General features: G+C 50.4%; 1 protein-coding gene across 1 annotated transcript in view; it reads left to right on the forward strand.

Moving 5' to 3' along the window:
- Nucleotides 1–16,395, forward strand: part of TRANK1 (tetratricopeptide repeat and ankyrin repeat containing 1) — a 276,987-nt gene that overhangs the window by 125,122 nt on the left and 135,470 nt on the right. Inside the window, exons 9-10 of the mRNA XM_075315070.1 lie at nucleotides 6,652–6,831; nucleotides 8,440–8,589. Of these exons, the coding sequence (XP_075171185.1) occupies nucleotides 6,652–6,831; nucleotides 8,440–8,589 (330 nt within the window). The remainder of the gene's footprint in view (nucleotides 1–6,651; nucleotides 6,832–8,439; nucleotides 8,590–16,395) is intronic.

The following is a 16,395-nucleotide window of genomic DNA, read 5'->3' on the forward strand; positions in this document are numbered from 1 at the left end:
TTGGACGTCCCAATCGTCTGGGTCTCCCAATGGAGCGCCGAAGAAGAAGGGAATTTTGTTACTTACCGTAAATTCCTTTTCTTCTAGCTCCTATTGGGAGACCCAGCACCCGCCCTGTTGTCCTTCGGGATTGTTGGTTTTTTTCGGGTACACATGTTGTTCATGTTGAACGGTTTTCAGTTCTCCGATGTTACTTCGGAGTGAATTTGTTTAAACCAGTTATTGGCTTTCCTCCTTCTTGCTTTAGCACTAAAACTGAGCAGCCCGTGATCCCACGGGGGGTGTATAGCCAGAAGGGGAGGGGCCTTACACTTTTTAGTGTAATGCTTTGTGTGGCCTCCGGAGGCAGTGCTATACACCCAATCGTCTGGGTCTCCCAATAGGAGCTAGAAGAAAAGGAATTTACGGTAAGTAACAAAATTCCCTTCTTCTTCAGTACTCCCTTTGTTGGAATTATCCATGTTTCTTGGGATCATGCTCTATCAGACACTTTTTTCTGTTATTCACGATCATTCCATCTCCCCCTTTTTTTTTTTTTTTTTTCTTTTTTTTTTTTTCTTCTTCTCCCTTTTTTTTTTTTTTTTTTTTTTTTACCATGTGGCTCTGAGTCATCAGCTCTGAGTCATACAGGCAGTCCTTAATGCATACATGGCTGTTTGCTCCTTATATATAGGTCCAAGCGGCCTTGCTGTAATATGATTTCTTTTCCTGAGGAAGGAGACGGATGTCTCTGAAACGCGTAGGAACTATCCAATAAAAAGGAAATCTTTTAATTTACACGCATCAGTGGTTTTCAGCGCGGCATAAACCCGGTCTTTTCTTCTACCTGTGTGATACAAAATTCCTCTCCCGGGGCTGCAGCTAAACCACCAGGCACTCACAGGCTATCATAAGGGGTTGTGACTGGCACAACCTCACCAGGTGAGTGCTTCTTTGTCTTGTTTGTCCACCCTCATACCGGGTAAGACCCTATTGCGCTTTGTTCCCCTTTACAGTTTTACAATGAATGTGCAGCGTCAGAGGATGATCTCACTCACCTCTAGAACACTGGATTTCAGCTCAGTGCGCATGTGCGCACTATGGAGTCGGGTGTACGAGTCCTGGATTCAAACTGAAGTAGTGCGCATGATCGGAAGTCCAGGGTCATGTGCACTGAGCCGAAATCCATTGTCAGGCGGCGATGGCAGTGGAGAGGTGAGTGAGACCATCCTTTGATGCTGCACATTCATTAGCATGTTAATATGCCCACAGGGGAGTACTAACATGCTAATGGGGCCAACTACTCAGGGGAACAAGTGCCTAGTGGACTAGTCCCCTCGCTCATCAGCATACGGTAAAAGATCTTTAAAAATACTTTTTCTAAAGATCCCTTTATCAATGCTAGTGTATACAGGGACGGTTAGCAATATGCACCCAGAACTGCTTGTGTACTGGGCGCATATTGGACTTGACAGGTTCCCTGTAATGCTTGTGTGGCCCCAGCCTAAATCTGACTTTTTAATCGAATGATCTATTCACTTTTCTAATATACTTCAATTAAAAGTTCCCTACCGTTTCCTCTCTGCTCTAACACTGTAGTTGTTTGTTTGTTTCATTATTTATGATTACGATTCATTTTAGTCCATCAGCATGTACTTGGTATTCTGAAATGAAGCATCATCATCATCCGGGTTCCTGCTGCGGTCACTTACCATAACTTCTGTCACCGCAATCTCCTGATGCTGTCTTGTTTCAGTAGTCGTGATGCAGAAGTGACTGCATCTTCTCACATGCCAACTTGAAATTTTCAGTCCACACTGATTCTGTCTCTCCTGCCTCATTAATTGAAACTAGACATTATCAGGGAGCGGTAATAGAAGTAGTGTGAGTGAGAGCAACGCTGCCCGCTTATGACGATTCGTTTCAGGGCGGTGATAGGAGCTGTGTTTAGGGCTGTTGTCACCCACCCTGCTATTATCACTGCCTCCTGATGTTGATTCATATTTGGGCGGTGACAAGCTGTGGGACGTTGCTGCTGTCACTCATGCGGCTTTCGTGCTTGCCCCTGATGACATCTTGTTTCAGTGAATAAAACAGCGGTGACTAACACAGTCTATATAGAAGATGCATGACGGCATGAGAGAAGCTACAGTCACTTCTCCATCACTGCTGCTAAAACAGGACGGCTGGAGAGACACTGATAAGTGACCGCAGTGCCGCCCCACGATGATTCTTTGTTTCAGAATGGAAAAGGAAACGGTGGGAGTTGCAGCAGCGCCAGCTGCCTGACGAGGATCCTTTTGAGAATACCCATGTGCCATTTAAGTAAATTAGAAAAGTGACTAGATTAGTACATTAAATAGTTAGACATGTTATGAAATTAATTTAATTTCAGCCAACTTATTTAATGATACCTTGACATTTTTATCATTGCTGGCTTTTGAGGACTTTTTTTTATGTACTTCTTTGTATTTATTGCACAGCCTAGCTTTGCAGGGTAAATACACATGAATTGAGCAGATGCCTTGCACATTTATGGTCGCGCACAAGGAAAAGCAGTGCATAACATAAGGAGACAAACTTGAAAAATGGAACATAGTCAACTAAGGCTGCTTTCACACATTCGGTTTGAGCAGTGCGCCTCAATCCGGCTGTGAAACCTATGCAACGGATGCGACGAAAACACCACATCCTTTGCATAAGTTTTTTACATGCGGCCCGTCCGGTTTTTGCTGCTTGCGTCAGGCTACTGAGCATGCACAGTGGCAAAAACCGCATGCGGCGGACGGATGCGTTTTTTGCCGCATCCGGCGTCCATAGGCATGCGTAGGAAAATGCGCCGGATGCGGCGCGATGCGGTTTTTTTTTGCCGCACAAAAAACGTGCCAGGCAACGTTCCATCCGGCCGCCGCATCGGCTAAATCTGGACGGAACCGGACGGAACGCAAGCCCATGTGGCACTAATGTTGGTCTATGCAAAAAAAAACGCAACCGGCAGCAAAAAAAAAAACAGATGCGTTTTTTCTGCAAAGTGCCGGATTGTGCCGCACAGGAAAAACCGGAGGTGTTAAAGCAGCCTAACTCATCAGAATTATGATCATGTGTTCATTAGCAACCTGGAATCTTCACCAACTATTATTTAAAGGAAGGAGGATAACGCTGGGCAGTGCCACCTTTTTTTTTTAATGTTTCTGATTTTAAAGATAAGACCCAGTGTGAATACTTATTCAATAGGTCTCCTCCACTGTAATCTTTACTTACAGTATTCAGCTGCAGTTATTGCCTCAGGGAGATAATTGTGAAACTTTTGTAGCTATACTTTAATCTGCCCTATTTCAAGCTCACTTATGCTATGTCCGCACACTGCATCGTGAGTACATCTTGAGTGTATCTTTATATCCTGTGGTCACAGAAATGCAGCTTGTGGCCCAACAAACGCATGAAAGAACATATGCGTTTTGCCATGTTTTGGTTAATGTGGTTTTATCTGATAGGATAATTGATAACTTGAATAGATATTTAGATAGAAAAAAATATAAAGAATAGATAGAATATATGAAACAGAAATAAAGAACCTATAGAATAGAAAGAAAGAAGAGCATAGATGAAAAGAAATAACAGAATAGCTTGATAGCGCGATAGCTAGCTTGGACAGCTGTTTATTGAAATTTTTTTGTGGTAAAAAATTGACATGGGGTCCCCCCCATTTTTCATATCCAGCACAGGAGCAGCAGCTGCAGGCTGCAACCCTCAGCTGTTTGCTGTACCTTGGTTGATTGTAAAACCTAGAGGGGATCCCACGCTTTTTTTTTTTTTTTTTTTTTAAATCATTTAATTTCTTTAAAAAACAACGTGGGGTCCTCACCATTCTTCTAAAACCAGCCAAGGTACAGCAGACAACTGAGGGCTGATATTATTAGGGTGGTAAGGGCCATGGTTATTTGTCCCTTTCCAGTCTAACAATAGCAGCCCGCAGCCGCCCAGAAGTGGCACATCCATTAGATGTGCCAATTCTGGTGCTGGAACCGGCTCTTCCCGTTGCCCTGCTGTGATGGCAATCGGGGTAATAAGGATTTAATGGCAGCCCATAGCTGAAACTAAGCCCTAAATTAGTAATGGGAGGCGTCTGAGACCCCCCCCTATCACTAATCTGTAAGTGAAAGTAAATAAACACAAACACCCAAAAATTCTTCATTTGAAATAAAAGACAAAAAAGCGCCCATTTTCACCCGTTTATTAACCCCAAAAACACCCCTGCAGGTCCAACGTAATCCACACGAGGTCCCACGATGATTCAGCTGTGCTACATTTGAAGCTCACAGTGAGCGCCATATAACATGACTGCCCGCTGTGAGGTTCAGGCAGAGACTGAGCTGCGATCAGTGGTGACGTCGCTCAGGTTAGCCGCGACCACAGCTGAAGGTTCCCAGTCAGTCACCGCTTATCGCGTGGCTCACTTCAGTCACTACCTGAATCTCAGTAGGCAGTCATGTTCTATGGCCGTTTGGTGTAAATCCAGATGTAGCAGTGCTGGAAGCATCGTGTGACCTCTTGTGGATTATGTTGGAACTGCATGGGTGTTTTTAGGGTTAATAAAGTGGTGAAAGAGGGTCCTTATTTGTGTTTTATTTCAAATAAAGGAATTTTTGGGTGTTTGTGTTTATTTGCTTTCACTTATAGATTAGTAATGGGGGCGTCTCAAAGACGCCTCCCATTACTAATCTAGGGCTTAGTGGCAGCTGTGGGCTGCCATTAACTCCTTATAACCCTGATTGCCACTGCACCAGGGCATTTGGGATGTGTCGGGTAAAGTGCTGGGACTGTCGCATCTAATGGATGCGGCAATTCCAGTCAGCTTCAGGCTGATACTTTTATTCTGGGGGGGCGGAACAATAACAATGGGTTTCTGCAGCCTGAGAATACCAGCCCCCAGCTGTCGGGTTTTATCTTGGCTGGGTATCAAAATTGAGGGGATCTGCCTGCTATTTTTTTAAATTATGTATTTAATTAATAATAATGAAAACAAAACAAAAAAAAAGAAAAAGCTGCATGCGGTTCCTCCTATATTGATACCCATCCAAAATAAGTGCATGGCTGGGGCTGCAGCCTGTAGATCATAATATGGGGGGAACCTACGCCAATTTATTTATTTACTGTATGATCTAGTCCCGCCCACCGGCGTCTGTGATTGGAAGCGTCAGACACGCTGTCTCTCAGCGTGGGGGCACGTCTGACTGCAACCGTAATAGATGCCAGTGGGCGGGGGAAGCACTGCATATTAAATGAAGGTAATGAGCGGACTGGGAAGTGAATGAGCGGGAACAGTGTGACAGCTGCGCCAGTGACTCGGTAAATGTGAAGCTCTTATTCCTACCTCTTTTCGCTGGATTCTGATCCCCATAGACTTTGTGGGGACTACCATCTGGCCAGATACGAGGGATGAATCTTCTGCCGACGTCAAGCCAGCGGCGGATTGATTTGCAAGTCCTCCAAAACGCAGGGTCAAAACACAAAAATAATTAACATGCAGCAATCTTCAAAAATGCAGCCAAAAAAAGATGCACTGTGTGGACAGCAAAACAGAAATCTCATAGACTTTTCTGAGGGACGGAAATGAATGCATATTTGTGCACAAAGATGCACCATAAATGCAGTAAAAGATGCAGTGTGCGGATGAGACCTTAAGGTGGTGTCACACATAGTGACGCAGCAGTGATCACAACCAGCGATCTGACCTTATCAGGATCGCTGCTACATGGTCGCTGGTGAGCTGTCAAACAGGCAGATCTCACCAGCGACCAGTGACCAGCCCCCAGCTAGCAGCGTGGAAGCGTAACTAAGGTAAATATCGGGTAACCAAGGAAAGCACTTCTCTTGGTTACCCGATATTTACCTTTAGTTACTAGCGTCCGCCGCTCTCACACTGCCAGTGCCGGCTGTCTGTTCCCTGCACTCCTAGCCAGAGTACACATCGGGTTAATTACCCGATGTGTACTCCAGCTACGTGAGCAGGGAGCCGGCACTGGCAGCTTGAGAGCTCACCACTTAGCGCTGGCTACCTGCACTCCTAGCCAGAGTACACATCGAGTTAATTACCCGATGTGTACTCCAGCTACGTATGCAGGGAGCAGGGAGCCGGCACTGGCAGCGTGAGAGCGGCGGACGCTAGTAACTAAGGTAAATATCGGGTAACCAAGGAAAGGGCTTCTTGGTTACCCGATGTTTACCGTGGTTACAGCTTACCGCAGGCTGCCAGACACCGGCTCCCTGCTCGCTTCAGTTCGTCGCTCTCTCGCTGTCACAGCGATGTGCGCTTCACAGTGGGAGAGCAACGTCCAAAAAATGAAGCAGGACATTCAGCAACAACCGGCGACCTCACTGCAGGGGCCATGTCGTTACTGGATGTCACACACAGCGACGGGACGTTGCTGCTACGTCACAGAAAATGGTGACTTAGCAGCGACGTCGTTGTCGCTATGTGTGACACCACCTTTTACTGTTCTGTGGGGGGTTTTTCATATAACAATAAAACTGTACAGAGACCTAGCAGCACAAATCTAATCTGTTTTGCAGACTTATATGATCTACAAATGGAAGCTAAGTTAGTAGCCTACTCTGCAGAGTAGACCAAAAAGGTGTCGTCTTATATTGTCATTTATCTATGTTCCATAGGTCAAGCACAAGATGTAAAAATGCTTCTGGAATTTGGAGTGGATCCATGCATCACTAACCGGGAGGGAAAGGATGCAGCAACAATGCTCAAACGGAGTAAAAACTTCAAAGCAGAGGATATGATCAAAAAGCATCTAGCAAACCAACTTTCTGCTGCAGTTTCTCCAGCCGAGTCGTCTGGTACTGGTTAATTTGGCATTAATGTTTACCTTACTTGATAAGTTTGTTACATCTGATTCATATGGTAACAACTTGCATAATAGAGAAGAACCGCCCAAAGACAGGAAGCCTACAGATTTAGAAGGTTGAGTCTCTTTTGGACAGATCCTACAGCTCCTGGGTGATCCAGGGCAGGGGTACCTGCTGTGAAGCAGTCGCTCTTGGCGAGGTTCCTGAAGATGTCGGGTCTGACGTTCTGCTGGGGGTTCTCAGCATAAGGGGGCCCCGGGTTAGAAGACCACGTGTTAGTCGGGAGTCACACTTGAGTTTGACTCACGCGAGGAACGCATTGCACTGCCCGGACCAGCTTTCCTGACAGGAACGTGTCAGCTGCATAGAAATACATGAACCTGAAACTCTCCTGTCCCGGTCAGGAGAGCCGCTAAACTTTCCAGCAGTTCGATACAATCCTCACTCGAAGCACACGCAAGTGTGATTCCAGCCTTAGCACATTGTCCCAGGACATCATCAAGGCGATCGCGTAAATGTACTTCCGGGGTAGTATGCACGCACATTGATCGAACAGGGTGCAGGCACGTCTGCTGTCATCTCAGAGATGAACATGGCCATTTTCAAAATTTTAAAGGATATCTGTTAGGTCCAATATTCACCCAGAACCATGAGCATGGTTCTGGGTGCATATTGCTAATCCCTGTCTAACAATCCCTCTACACTAGCATAGACAAAGGGATCTTTAGAAAAATATTTCTAAAGATCTTCTTTTATTGTTTGCTAATGAGCATGGGGACTAGCCCCCTGGGCGTTGCTTCCCCTGGTTAGTCGGCTCCAGTAACATGTTAGTACTCCCCTGTGGGCGTGCTAACATGCTAATGAATGTGCAGTGTCAGAGGATGATCTCACTCGCCTCTCCGCCGCCATCGTGTCCGACGCTGGATTTCGGCTCAGTGCACATGACCCTGGAGTTTGTCATTTGCACTACTTCAGTTTGAAGCCGGTATGCACACACCTGGCTTGATAGTGCTCATGACCGAAACTCTGGGGCCGCTGTACAATGAATCTAGGGACGTCCACCTGGATGCGGTGCGCATGCCAGTGCAGAAGACATTCAGTGCGCAGGATTACAGGAGAGGTTGTCGAGGCAGTAACGGTAATCATTTCTAATGCTGGGGGGGCGTGATTTAATTAAAAAAAAATAGCATGACTGATGTTGATTGACAATGACTGAATTCATCAATAGCACAACTCCTATGACTGAAACCCAAGGTATGAGATATATTCACCTAACCATATGAAGTCTTTTTTTTTTTTTTAGGCAATTGGAATGTTATTAGATACTATAACTGTATGTAGCATGACCTGAGTCCAAACAAAAAAAACAAATCCTTGTGGCTCTTATTTTCTCATTCCTAAAATGGCTACTCAGAGGGATGTAGGAATGATAAACGCCTGAGGAAAGATTGATGTATTTGGCGTCTGGATGGGTTCCCTAACCTTACTTTTTATCCTCTTCGTTAATGTATTTTAATAGTAGCAATGTTCCCAATACAATTAGCCTGATCTTGCGATATCCATATTTCTAAATGACACATTTTCATTTTTTGTGTGTAGAGGCGGGCACTTCCGTTAAATCTAAGACTGACTCATTTGCTTCTGCGCTGGACCAGTTCATTGACTTCTGCAAGCAAGATAAAGAAGTGAAAAACCTTTATAGGCACAAAACTGTCCAAAATTTTCTGCATATTTTGTCATCTATGAAAGGTAAGCCATCATGTTTGCAACTCCTAAAAAAATATCAAAATAAGGGTACGCTCACACGAGCGGGAAAATCGGACGTGTGAAAATCTCGCATTGCAGCATTGCACTCTGACCAATGTTAGGCAATGAGGGAGAGCAGTTGGGCAGCTTTTATCGCATCCAGATTCTGGATGCGAGAAGAGCGTCAGCATGCTGCGATTTTCTGCTACAGCCGCATCTCTCGCACCCATTCAAGTGAAAGGATGCGAGAGATACATCGTACTGAACTCGGAAGTTATCCCAGTGCTGTGCGATATACACACAGGCTGACAGTGGAGGAGAGCAGCCGGCTGCTTGGATCCGGATCCACAGTGTGGCTTGAGGGATTCTACCGGACCCGGGGGTCGCGCGGACACTTCAAATGAAATGGGACGTGTTTGTACGGGATTTGCCGTAAACTGTCTGTGACGCCACCCACGGTGTGTGGTGAGATGTGGCACCACCGCTGTGGTATGGGGTACCCGGGGCCGATGGGATGGCAGCTGGATATTAACCCCACCGTGGGTAGGGAAGGATGCCTCGGGGCCCAGTGTTGTGCAGGGTTGCAGGGACCAGTAACTTACATTTCGGTTGTCGTGGTGCTGGATGAAGTTGCACTGATGTGTGGAGTCAATAAACACAAAGTCATTTGGTAAACCAAGGGTGCTGGTGGCCGGCCGCCGCAGACTGGTGTATCTGGTCCCACACCCGGGCTGATGGTCTTTGTCACTTTCCTCTGCACTCTGTGTTTTTGTGTTGTGGACTTCCCGGTGTGAAACACTGGAGTCCGCTCCCGGTCCCCTGGTTTGGAGCCGTGCCCGCTGACGCTGGCCCGTGGGATCTACTGGGCCCTAGCGGATGCCCTTTATTCCCCGCGGTGGGCTGTTGTCTGCTTTTGGGACTTTGGTTGGGACAGGACCTATAATCCTGCCCTCAAATGGTTAATTAGCTAGGCCGTTGGTCCTGGCTTCAGGGTCCAAGTACCCCCTCAGTGCACGGTTTCCGGGTCGGTTCTCCGGTGTCGGTACCGGCGGGCTCCAACCCTGCCCCGGTCCACCTCGGATCTCCGGCAGCCGTCTTCCCGTCTCCTGTCAGACACAGACCACTGCTGCCACCTAGCCAGTACGCTGGGGCTCCAACCCCGACGCCTCTCCTTTCTGACTTTTAGCTTCACCTCCTCACTCCTCCAAACTAGAACTTCAACCTCAGACTACTCAAGCTTAACTCCGACTCCTACTTTTCCCGCTCGGGCTCTCCAGACCCCTAGGTGGGCGTTCCCCATCTGCTTGGTTCTGCCCACTGGTGTGCCTTTCTTTCCCTGAGGGGGGGTGACTAGGGTTTCAGGTCACTGTATGTAACCCTGTGTGGGATGGTGTTGTGCAGGGGCCTTTCTGTGTGACTACCTGGTTTTGCCAGGGCGTCACACCCGCACTCAGCTTCACAGCTGTGACCCGATTGCAAGATGTACTCACGTTTAGGCCATGTGCACACACTGCGTTTTTTGTGTGCAGTTTTGTCATGAATCTGCGTGCCTATCCTTATGCCAGCAAAGTCAACGAGATTCTGAAGTGCTGTGTGCACTGTGCTTCTTTTTTCTTTGCAGATGCAGATTTGGTGCAGAAAATAATCTGTAGCTTGTCAATTCTTGTGCATTTTTGCCTGGGTTTTTCACCCCTACCACCCATAGACTTCAATATGAAAAATGCATGCAAAAAACCCACCATGTCTAGTGCTAATCTCCACCTGATAAAACTTTAATTTCTTTGTCGCTCCATTGGGAGACCCAGACAATTGGGTGTATAGCTTCTGCCTCTGGAGGCCACACAAAGTATTACACTTTAAAAAGTGTAACCCCTCCCCTCTGCCTATACACCCTCCCGTGGACCACGGGCTCCTCAGTTTTATGCTTTGTGTGGAAGGAGGCACACATCCACTCATGCATTCTCAGACATAGTTATGTCGGATGGAAGAAAAGAGGACCCCGATGGGGCCCCCGGCATGTTCCCTTCTCACCCCACTATGTCGGCGGTGCTGTTAAGGTTGAGGTACCCATTGCGGGTACAAAGGCTGGAGCCACATGCCGTCTCCTTCACCATCCCTTAGCGGCTCTGGGAGAAGTGGGATCCTGAGCGGTCTTCCATTTGCTGGGACCGTGCTCCATCCGCAGCCCCTGGTGGAACCTGCCGGTTCGGAGCCTCTTCAACCCCAGGGACCGGGCCCTGCAACTTAAAGGTACTCTGTATCCCTGTCGGGGATCGTACAGAGAGCGCACCTTCTTCCCGGGAGCCGCGGTAGTTTTAAAACTGAGGAGGCCGGTGGAATTCCGCGCCGACCGTGCCTGCTTGTCGGGCGCGGCCTCAAATTTAGTCCCCGGCTTCACCGCGGCCTAGTCGCAAAAATCCCGCCCCCGGGCCTGCCTGTCAGGGGTAAGGGCGGGTTCTCCGGCATGACGTCGGATGTGATGGCTGGAGCATCCTGCATGTCTTCCTCCCCCCTCACTGACCACTGTGGGGACCCCAGATTCCCGCTCTTGGCTGGCGCCGCCCTCGGCTCCACTCCTCCCCTGAGAGCTCCGGCGGCCATTTTTTGGCATTCTGCCGGTGGATGCTTCTCAGTGACACAGCTCTGCAGCTCCGGGGGATCCACGACAGGGAATCTGGAGGACACACTCCGCTCGTTAGCGGTCGGTAAGCCACACCGGTCACCCGGTGCTGGTCCCTCTAGGGTGCCGGAATAGATACATATATATATATATATATATATATATATATATATATATATCTGTTCGGTCAGGCTCTATACCCTTTTCCCATATACCCTCAGTGGTCACTCTCCTAGGAGACAACAGCATGTCGTCCACAAGGAGCAAAGCTACTAAGGCACAGGTTTTTTTCGCGGCCTGTACCTCTTGTGGGGCTATGTTGCCTGCGGGTTCCACCTACCCTCACTGTGAGCAATGCTCGACTCCTGCCACGCTTGCTCAGCCGGAGCCTCGGGCACTTGTGGGCCCCTTGGCTCATGTAGATCCCCCTGCTCCCCCTGAGCAGGCTGCAGGGACAGAGTCACCGGTGTTGGCCTCTTTCGCTGAGAAACTCTCTCAGTCACTTTCTCAATCCATTGCACAGTCTATGGACAAATGGTCATCTAAGCTGCTTGAGGCATTGCAGTCCAGACCGGGCCCTTCACAGGCCCCGGCCCCGGTTAACTTGTCTCCTCCAGGCCCCTCTCGGTCCGCGCCGCAGCGCGCTCCCAGGTTAGCCCCTAGGTCTCAGGAGGAGGACTCCTGCCCGGACCGCAGTCCCAGACCGGCTAAGCGGTCTCGCTGGGACTCTTCCCCGGCCTCTTCACGCTGCTTGGGATCCCAGCTTGAGGACTCTCAGGATGACGAGGCGGACGTGGGAGCTCAGGGCTCTGACCCTGACTTCGCCCTTAACCTTGATACACCTGAGGGGGGGCGCCTTAGTAAATGATCTTATCTCGTCCATCAACCAGGTGTTGGATCTCTCACCCCCGCCTCCTCCTGTAGAGGAGTCGGCTTCTCAGCAGGAGAAACACCAATTTCGGTTCCCCAAACGTACGCGCAATACGTTTTTTGATCACTCCAACTTCAGGGATGCTGTCCAGAAGCCCAGAGCGGTCCCGGACAAGCGCTTTGCTAAAAGGCATACTTACACGCGTTATCCCTTTCCATCTGAAGTCGTTAAGGGCTGAGCACACTCTCCCAAGGTGGATCCTCCAGTATCCAGATTGACTGCTAGGTCCGTTGTGTCTGTTGCCGATGGCTCATCCCTGAAGGATGCCACTGACAGACAGATAGACTTCACCAAGAGCTCTATCTATGAGGCCACGGGCGCGTCTTTCGCCCCGGCCTTTGCGGCTGTGTGGGCTCTCCAAGCAATCTCGGCTTGTCTGACTGAGATTAATGCTGTCACACGGAATTCTGCTCCGCATGTTTCCTCATTGACCTTTCAGGCATCAGCTTTTTCGTCCTACGCCATGAACGCCGTCCTGGACTCCATTAGCCGTACGGCTGTAGCATCTGCTAACTCCGTGGCGGTCCGCAGGGCCATGTGGCTGCGCGAATGGAAAGCAGACTCTGCTTCCAAAAGGTTCTTAACTGGTTTGCCTTTTTCTGGCGACCGTTTATTTGGCGAACGATTGGATGAGATTATTAAGGAATCCAAGGGAAAGGACTCCTCCTTACCCCAGTCCAAACCTAAGAGACCTCAGCAGAGAAAAATCCATTCGAGGTTTCGGTCCTTTCGTCCCTCCGCCAAGCCCCAATCCTCTTCCTCCAACAGGCCGGAGAAAGGCCAGAGGAACTCCTATGCGTGGCGGTCCAAGTCACGCCCCCAAAAGGCCGCAGGAGGCACTGCCTCCAAGGCGGCCTCCTCATGACTCTCGGCCTCCCCTAGCCACATCCTCGGTCGGTGGCAGGCTCTCCCGCTTTGGCGACGCCTGGTGGCCACATGTTCAAGACCGATGGGTGAGAGACATTCTGTCTCATGGTTACAGGATAGCGTTCAGCTCCCGACCTACGGCTCGTTTCTTCAGAACCTCTCCGCCCCCCGCACAGGCCGACGCACTTTTTCAGGCAGTGGACGCCCTGAAGATGGAAGGAGTTGTGATTCCCGTTCCCCATCAGGAACGTGGTCGCGGATTTTACTCCAACCTGTTCGTGGTGCCAAAAAAGGACGGGTCATTCCGTCCCGTTCTGGACCTCAAGCTACTCAACAGACATGTGAGAACCAGACGGTTTCGGATGGAATCTCTCCGCTCGGTCATCGCCTCGATGTCACAAGGAGACTTCCTAGCATCGATCGACATCAAAGATGCTTATCTCCATGTGCCGATCGCACCCGAACATCAACGTTTCCTGCGTTTCGCCATCGGAGACGAACACCTCCAGTTCGTGGCATTGCCTTTCGGCCTGGCGACAGCCCCACGGGTTTTCACCAAAGTCATGGCATCCGTCGTGGCGGTCCTGCACTCTCAGGGCCACTCGGTGATCCCCTACTTAGACGATCTCCTAGTCAGGGCCCCTTCTCAGGTGGCGTGTCAACACAGCCTAACCGTCGCTCTGGCGACTCTCCAGCAGTTCGGGTGGATCATCAATTTCCTGAAATCCAAGTTGACACCGACCCAATCACTGACTTACCTCGGGATGGAGTTTCATACCCAGCCAGCGTTAGTCAAGCTACCGCGGGACAAACAGCTTTCTCTGCAGGCAGGGGTGCAATCACTTCTTCGGAGTCAGTCACACCCCTTAAGGCGCCTCATGCACTTCCTGGGGAAGATAGTTGCAGCTATGGAGGCAGTGCCGTTCGCGCAATTCCATCTACGGCCACTCCAATGGGACATTCTTCGCAAATGGGACAAGAGTGCGGCTTCCCTCGACAAGAACATCTCTCTTTCCCTTGCAACCAAAACATCACTTCAGTGGTGGCTCTTACCCACATCTCTGTCTCGGGGAAAATCCTTCGTACCCCCAACCTGGGCCGTGGTCACCACGGACGCGAGCCTGTCAGGATGGGGAGCGTTTTTTCTCCACCACAGGGCTCAAGGAACCTGGACTCCGATAGAATCGTCCCTTCAGATCAATATCCTGGAGATAAGGGCAGTATATCTAGCCCTATTGGCTTTCCATCGGTGGCTGGAGGGCAGGCAGATCCGAATACAGTCGGACAACGCCACTGCCGTCGCCTACATCAACCACCAAGGCGGCACTCGCAGTCGTCAAGCCTTCCAGGAAGTACGGCGGATTCTGCAGTGGGTGGAAGCCACAGGCTCCACCATCTCCGCAGTTCACATCCTGGGCGTAGAAAACTGGGAAGCAGATTTTCTTTGTCGCTCCATTGGGAGACCCAGACAATTGGGTGTATAGCTTCTGCCTCTGGAGGCCACACAAAGTATTACACTTTAAAAAGTGTAACCCCTCCCCTCTGCCTATACACCCTCCCGTGGACCACGGGCTCCTCAGTTTTATGCTTTGTGTGGAAGGAGGCACACATCCACTCATGAATTCTCAGACTTATTTATGTCGGTTGGAAGAAAAGAGGACCCCCACGGGGTCCCCGGCATGTTCCCTTCTCACCCCACTATGTCGGAGGTGCTGTTAAGGTTGAGGTACCCATTGCGGGTACAGAGGCTGGAGCCACATGCCGTCTCCTTCACCATCCCTTAGCGGCTCTGGGAGAAGTGGGATCCTGAGCGGTCTTCCATTTGCTGGGACCGTGCTCCATCCGCAGCCCCTGAGGGAACCTGCCGGACCGGAGCCTCTTCAACCCCAGGGACCGGGCCCTGCAACTTAAAGGTACTCTGTATCCCTGTCGGGGATCGTACAGAGAGCGCACCTTCTTCCCGGGAGCCGCGGTAGTTTTAAAACTGAGGAGGCCGGTGGACTTCCGCGCCGACCGTGCCTGCTTGTCGGGCGCGGCCTCCAATTTAGTCCCCGGCTTCACCGCGGCCTAGTCGCAAAAATCCCGCCCCCGGGCCTGCCTGTCAGGGGTAAGGGCGGGTTCTCTGGCATGACGTCGGATGTGAGGGCTGGAGCATCCTGCATGTCTTCCTCCCCCCTCACTGACCACTGTGGGGACCCCAGATTCCCGCTCTTGGCTGGCGCCGCCCTCGGCTCCTCTCCTCCCCTGAGAGCTCCGGCGGCCATTTTCTGGCATTCTGCCGGTGGATGCTTCTCAGTGAACAGCTCAGCAGCTCCGGGGGATCCAAGGCAGGGAATCTGGAGGACACATTCCGCTCGTTAGCGGTCGGTAAGCCACACCGGTCACCCGGTGCTGGCCCCCCTGGGGTGCCAGTATAGATACATATATATATATCCATTGTATAAATATATATATATCTGTTCGGTCAGTCCGTATACCTTGGTCCCTATATACCCTCAGTTGGTCACTCTCCTAGGAGACAACAGCATGTCGTCCACAAGGAGCAAAACTGCTAAGGCACAGGTTTTTTTCGCGGCCTGTACCTCTTGTGGGGCTATGTTGCCTGCGGGATCCACGTACCCTCACTGTGAGCAGTGTTCGACTCCTGCCACGCTTGCTCAGCCGGAGCCTCGGGCACTGGTGGGCCCCTCGGCTCAGGTAGACCCCCCTGCTCCCCCTGAACATGCAGGGACAGAGTCACAGGGGTTGGCCTCTTTTGCTGAGAAACTCTCTCAGTCCCTTTCTCAATCCATGGCACAGTCTTTGGACAAATGGTCTTCTAGGCTCCTGGAGGCATTGCAATCCAGACCGGACCCTTCACAGGCCCCGGTTCCTGTTAGCTTGTCTCCTCCAGGCCCCTCTCGGTACGCGCCGTAGCGCGCTCCCAGGTTGGCCCCTAGGTCTCAGGCGGAGGACTCCTGCCCGGACCGCAGTCCCAGACCGGCAAAGCGGTCTCGCTGGGACTCTTCCCCGTCTTCCTCACGCTGCTCGGAGGACTCTCAGGAAGACGAGGCGGATGTGGGAGCTCAGGGCTCTGACCCTGACTTCGCCCTTAACCTTGATACACCTGAGGGGGATGCCTTAGTAAATGATCTTATCTCATCCATCAACCAGGTGTTGGATCTCTCTCCCCCGCCTCCTCCTGTGGAGGAGTCGGCTTCTCAGCAGGAGAAACACCAGTTTCGGTTCCCCAAGCGTACGCGAAATACGTTTTTTGATCACTCTAACTTCAGGGATGCTGTCCAGAAGCCCAGGGCGGTCCCGGACAAGCTAAACGGCATGCTGAAACGCGTTATCCCTTTCCATCTGAAGTTGTTAAGGGCTGGTCTCACTCTCCCAAGGTGGATCCGCC

This window comes from Anomaloglossus baeobatrachus, chromosome 6 (assembly GCF_048569485.1).
Source record: "Anomaloglossus baeobatrachus isolate aAnoBae1 chromosome 6, aAnoBae1.hap1, whole genome shotgun sequence".
In the NCBI taxonomy this organism is placed as follows: domain Eukaryota; kingdom Metazoa; phylum Chordata; class Amphibia; order Anura; family Aromobatidae; genus Anomaloglossus; species Anomaloglossus baeobatrachus.